We start from the raw sequence: 6,437 nt of genomic DNA on the forward strand, positions 1-6,437 counted from the left end.
TGCTCAGTATGGGTCCAGCATCTGGCCAGTGAGCATGGCGCTGGCTGGCGCCTGCAGACACTCAGCCCAGGTGTGGCGTGTCTGCTCATGCCCAGTACAGGTTGTGTGTGTGTGTGTGTGTGTGTGTGTGTTCGCAGTCAGTGGGCCTGTGATGCGGACGGTAGATGAAAGGCAGAGATGAAAGCACGGGATCATCCGCTGAACGGACAGCTGAACAAACAGAGCACGGGGCGGAGAGGGAGGGAGGAAGAGCGAGCGAGGGAGAGAGAGCGAAGGAGGGGAAAAGAAAAGCACATTATGTAAATGATTAGCAACCCTTCCCCCATGTGGAGTGGAGAGGGTGAGAGAGAGGGATAGAGAGAGAGAGAGAGAGGGACAGACAGGGGCTAAGAGCAAAGAAAGACAGAAAGAAAGAAGCCGAGCAAGAGAAAGAGAGCATGTGACAGTGTGATTAGATTTCTGCTTCTTTTGTTTTTCCTGAAACGGGAACCGGACAGTTCTGGTGCGGGTTAGTGTCACATTTTGGCTGCTGTTTAGGCTACTCAGCGTTTCCCACACATGGTGACCTGCAGAGACTTATGAGCACTTTCCTATTTAATTAATGTGGTCTGATGGTGTCAACAGACATATAGTGAGTTTAGGAAAGTTTCTCTCTGAGGCTGACGGCGGCAGCCGTTAGGTTTGGACATGTAGGTCATGTAGAGTTGCTCGGGGTTGAATGAATCTGTGTGAAGGGTGAGAGGTGTCAAGTTTCTGATGCGAGTTCAGCGTGTCTTTTGTGCTCTTACAAACCTCCCATCCCAGCCCCTGATCGTGTTCCCTGCTCTGTGTCTTTCGCTAGCGCAGGCATTCTGTGCAGCCGCCTAAAACTCTGAGACAATAGCAGTGTCAGGACCCTCTCCCCATGCCTCTGTCCCCTCTCCCTAATGTGTGCTGTGCTCCACAATGTTGGCTTTCTCTGCACTGAATGTGAACTAGTAATGGGGTGCTTTTCCCCCCTCCACTGCCAGATTACTCAACACTCAGTGGGAACTGGTAACAGAGCAGAAGTGCTGAAGGCTGCTTTCCAGCTGAAACCAACGAGCATGAGTCCACTCATCACCGTGAACTCCATCACCTTCTAAGGAAACGATTTTGAAAATGTATCTGTGTGATGGTCCATCGTCTTGGACAAGGAAGTGTGATGCTTTGGTGTTGTTCCTCACATACACACACTTGCATACGCGCACACACACACACTTTTGTTTGTTGTGTTTGGTTTCCTGCTGTGAGGAGAGGAATTGAGGAGTATGAGGAATCAAGGATTTGGCCCTCAGGTCAGACTGGCTGTTTCATGCAGTTATCATGCCAACAATTATGAACATGCTTATGACCACAACGAGAGAGAGAGAGAGAGAGAGAGAGAGAGAGAGAGAGTCCATAATATGAAGTCAAGTCAGACAAATTGGTGTCCCGTGTGACTATTGATGTGCTGTTCAGTAGAATGCTGCAACTAATAGCCCAGCTCCTCCAGAGTAGCTTATGGTCACTGTGTGTTAAATTAGTCAATCGGTGTGTGGCACAGATGGATTATCAAAGAGTAGACCAATACACACACACACACATGGCAGTCTGACTTTGTTGAGGTTACTACATTGATTATTAGCTAGATTATGCTATAGATGTGACACCGCTTCTATAGATATATTGATCCCATTAGCCGGTATGTAATTGGGTTGACCAATTTGTCTTATGGATTAGTTTGTGCTATTGACTGTGGTTATAGCTCTGTTGGCCCTGTAGTTAATGCATGGCTGTGTGAGGCCAAATAAGCATAGGGACAGCCACAGGGGAGGAAGCTGATGGCAACTTGCTATGTAAACAGAGACCACTAATATGCTCACACACTCCTTTGGTGTGTGTGTGTGTGTGTGCGTTCAGATTGATGAACTGCACAAACCCAGCTCATCGTCGTTATGATGTGTATAGCTTGCACAGCTAGACGCATTGTCTTCACTTGGCCAGGTGTAATAGCCCACAGCCTCCCTGTAGTGTTTAAAAATTGAAGTGATGAGCAGCGCCCTGGGCAGTGTTCATTTGTACGGGTGTCTCTCATACACTGCTCTCAATAAAGCAGAAATGTTAATCTGTTCATTACACCGGCCGCAGACAAGAACCCAAACGTGTGGTGTGTGTTAATGACACTGAGGATATCCTCATTCTAATGTTCAGTGGTGTGTGTGTCTGTCTGTCTGTCTGTCTGTCTGTGTTCATGTGCACACATGCCCATGTTTGTGTGTTCTTCGGTTTAATCACTATTTATTGTTGCATACACATTGCAGATACATTCACACAGATGAAGCCACACACACACACACTCTCATGCTCCCCTGCTGTGTATGCCCGGCTCTGTGTTTGTGATCAGTGCCAGAATGCCTGAGGGGAAAGTATGGGTTTGTGGTTGTGATGTTACAAAATCTTTGTATCAGGAATAATTTATGCATCAACCTCTCTCTCTCTCTCTTTTTCTCTCTCTCTTTTTCTCTCTCTCTCTCTCTCTCTCTCTCTCTCTCTCTCTCTCTCTCTCTCTCTCTCTCTCTCTCTCTCTCTCTCTCTCTCTCTCTCTCTCTCTCTCTCTCTCTCTCTCTAGGCTTTCTTATTACATCAGTACCTCTCTTGTGCTGATAATATATGCACTCAAACAGATCTTGCCTTGTTTAAATTTTATCTCCTGGGACCCTGTGTGTGTGTGTTTGTCTGCTATAGTAGCATAGCTTGTTTAGAGAGAGAAATATGTGTGTTAACGGGCAACTCTCTAATCACGCTTATTCAAACACACAATCTCTGCAGTTGTCGACTTCCGTTGGCTATGTAGCCCACCCATACAAAAGACACACACACTCAAACACATGCAAACATACATACTAACATACACACATGCACACACAAAAACACATAAGTGCACTCATATACACACACACACACACACACAGATACACACACCTTCATATCTTCTGTCTTCAGCTCCCCCACACACCCTGGTTGCTAATTGGAAGGAAATGGGGTATTCCTGCTGTCTGCCCCCCCAGCCCTCCCCAGGAGATGAGTAATTAACACTTCACTAATGAGCTGGCTCTAATTACCCCCCCACCCCTCTCCATTTCGGCCCATACACATCTTTCCATCTCTGTCTGTCTCTCTCCATCTTTCTATCTATCTATCTATCTATCTAGCTATCTAGCTAGCTATCTATCTATCTATGTCTGTCTATCCTTATAAATATCTCTATCTAACGATCTCTGTCCATCTCTCCTTATAGATATCTCTATCTAATCCTCAGTCACACTTTCTCTCCATCTTTCCATTTCTTTCTAACCTTCTCTCTCTTTTCTCTGTTCATACACACATACATCAACATTAACTTCATCACACATCATACAGGAATCATGCTTCAAGATAGTCAACATGGAATCTCTCTTGCTCTCTCTTTCTTTCACTCACTCCTCACTCACTAACACACACACACACACACACAAACACACACAGAACACGAGGAGAGCGCAGGGTACAGGAGGATCAAATGACAAACTGCCACGTTTCAGTAGATCCCCTTTCCATATGCCCTCATCTGGGCAGGCTGAATGACATTTCCTGTTCCATTCAGTGCAATCAGCCCTCATTGTATTGGCCGAGGAGCCTGTCTTTACCTGTGCGTGCCTCAGTGAAAGCCCTCTGATGATGTAGACCACAGCTACGGGAGGATGATTCCTGCTCATGGCACTCGTTGTGATTGAGAGCCCCTATTTTGACTTGAGGATTTCCCCGTCACTGTCACCGTGTCCAGGCCGCAGAGGGGCTCAGTGATGTGCTGCTTGGGTCCTATGTTGAAAGACTTCAACAGAACAAAAAAAATGAGAGAGAGAAAGAGGGAGAAAGGTGAAAAGAGGGAAGTGGAGAGCACTGTATCATTGATTTTTCCAGGAAAAACCAGTGTTCAGCGTAAGAGCTCTTGACCTGATCTGACTCCTAAATAATCTGCTCTTTTTTGTGACTCCGCTGTGTTATTTTAACCCTCACACACACACACACACACACACACAGAGTAGTGTGGCTCCAGGCTGCCTCAGTCTGCAAGCCTCTAATCCTAGCCTGAGGAGAACAATGTGTGTGTGAACTGTGTCTGTGTGTTTTAGAGTGAGAGTGTGTGTGTGTGTTCAATCATTGAACACGTCCCCTGTGCCACATCAGAGTGTTTCTCGGTATCAATAGCAGCATCCTGCCGCAGATTCCTGTAAGTTGCTTAGCATTGCTGCTATTGATTTTCCCATAAGGGAGCTAACTCCTCCAGTAGCCTCCGCTACACACACACACAAACACACACACCCCTGTCTGGGCCTCACAGTCTGGGCTGAGGGAGTGTGCCGTATAGGAGAGTTTAAGAGGTGCAGAGTACATACTAACACACACACACACCAACGTAAATATGTACCACTAAGTCTTAAAACAGAAAATGCACACATACAGAACCATATCTACACACACACACATATTATCTATCTAAACAATTGCCAGTGCTAATACACCCCTATAGACCAGAGGACTCTTGCCAGGCACAGCATTTTCACAGCCAGACCCCTATTAAACCCCAGCCATCCTATTAATCTCTCCCCCCCCCCCCCCCCCCCCCACACACACACACACACACTTCTGTCAGAGACCTCTTCTGTGCGGGGATCACAGGCTAGGTAACCTGCATGCATACATGCACACACACCCTCTCTCTCTCTAACTCACTCACACACACACACATCCATCATTTTTGTCTTTATGTATGAAAGAGAATGAGCTGTGTGTATCTGTTTTTTCAGGAGAATATTATATATTCTATATAACACATGAACTCAGGCACTCTTTCTTTAGATCCTATTCTTCTGTAGACATTTCCCTTTGTCTGTCTTCTTTCTTTTCTTCCTCTTTTGTCTTATTCCTCAAGTCTCACTTTTCTTTCCATCAACACACTCGCTGTGGTGGTGATGTTATTGATTGCTGGGATATCAGATGTGCACTTTGTTTGTACTGAACAGAGCCATCACTCAAGCACTTACACCCCCCGGTGCACTACACTGAATGCTAAGGATGTAGTAGCTCAAAGCGTGTGCGTGATGTTACATCATGTCTTATTATCAATAACAAATATTTGATATTTTTTAACTAAAATATAGCTTTATTTTGTCCTGATGAGTATTTCATTTTAACATCATTTTACTGTGTTTGGATAAATATGTTTTTATTGTGTTATTCATGTTTTCTCTCTGTCCTCCTCAGGTCAGGGTGTGATGGTCCCGCGGTGTAGGCACGAGGATGGAGTTCTGTGACTCCACGGACCATGAGGGCTCCCAGACCCAGCCTCCCTGGAGGCTCCCCCACCCCGGCCTGCTCCTCCTGCCCAAGAACCAGCCCCTCTCACTGGGCACGCTCTCCCCGCTCATCCCCTCTCCCCTGCTGCACCTCCAGAGCCCCACCGCAGCAGCCGAGAAGGGCCTGAGGAGGCGACCCACCACAGGAGGGGAGGAGGAGGACGAGGAAGAGGAGAACGGAGGAGGAGCAGAGGAGAGGAGGAGGGACGAGGGAGGAGTGAATGGAATGGACCAGGGGTTTGGGGGACAAGTGGGAGGAGCTTTAGGGGCAGGAAGTGATGTAGGCGAGGAGGACTGTTACGACGAGAATGAGATGTTCGAGGAGGACGAGGAGGAGGAGGAGGGCGACGTGGAGGAGCTGGTGGGGGAGATTGTGTACCGGCCAGATGGTTCTGCATTTGTTGGTGGAGAACCTGAACCAGCTAAGTCAGAGGGAGGCCGAGGGGGACAACCCCACCCCGCCTCCCACGCCCAACCCCCCCCTCACCATCAGCACCTGCCACATCGCCGCATCCCTGGCGCCCTGGTTCCACCCGCCCTCTCAGAACCAGAACCAAACCCAGATCCAAACTCTGGCGCAGCCTGGACCCACCCTGCACAGTTTCCGCGTGTTCCATTTGCATCACCAGGACGACGGCCAGCAGCCAACCAGCAATGGTCTACCCAAAGATGACTTCCTCACCGAGGCTGCGGACGCGTCCGGGGGGCGGGCCTCGGGGTTGCCTGGGCGACGGCCCATCCTGATGTGCTTCCTATGCCGGCTGTCGTTCGGCTGCGCGCGCTCGTTCACGCTGCACGCGGCGCCCGGGAGCACGGCGTGGCTCCGAGCGAGCGCGAGCGCCGCCTGCTTGCGCTCAAGAACGCCTCCGCCATCATCCAGCCTGTGGCCCCCCGGCAACCGGCCCCTCCTTAGCTTCCTGGAACCAAAAATCGGGAGAGCGGGTCGGCCCCCCCCCACTGCCGCCCCCCGCTCCCCTCACACCCCAAACCCAAACTCCCACCCCAGCTCCTGGCCTGCCAAAGACCCCCACACCCCTTCGG

At 49.1% G+C, this 6,437-nt stretch overlaps 1 protein-coding gene across 3 annotated transcripts in view; it reads left to right on the forward strand.

The window, feature by feature from the left end:
• Nucleotides 1–6,426, forward strand: part of LOC121723298 (zinc finger and BTB domain-containing protein 47-like) — a 39,204-nt gene extending 32,778 nt beyond the window's left edge. For all 3 annotated transcript variants that reach the window (XM_042108886.1, XM_042108885.1, XM_042108884.1), the window contains exon 2: nt 5,305–6,426. In XM_042108886.1, the coding sequence (XP_041964820.1) occupies nt 5,341–6,069 (729 nt within the window). In that variant the 5' untranslated portion in view covers nt 5,305–5,340 and the 3' untranslated portion in view covers nt 6,070–6,426. The remainder of the gene's footprint in view (nt 1–5,304) is intronic.
• The last annotated feature ends 11 nt before the right edge of the window (nt 6,427–6,437 follow it).

Source organism: Alosa sapidissima, chromosome 11 (assembly GCF_018492685.1).
Source record: "Alosa sapidissima isolate fAloSap1 chromosome 11, fAloSap1.pri, whole genome shotgun sequence".
Lineage (NCBI taxonomy): Eukaryota > Metazoa > Chordata > Actinopteri > Clupeiformes > Clupeidae > Alosa > Alosa sapidissima.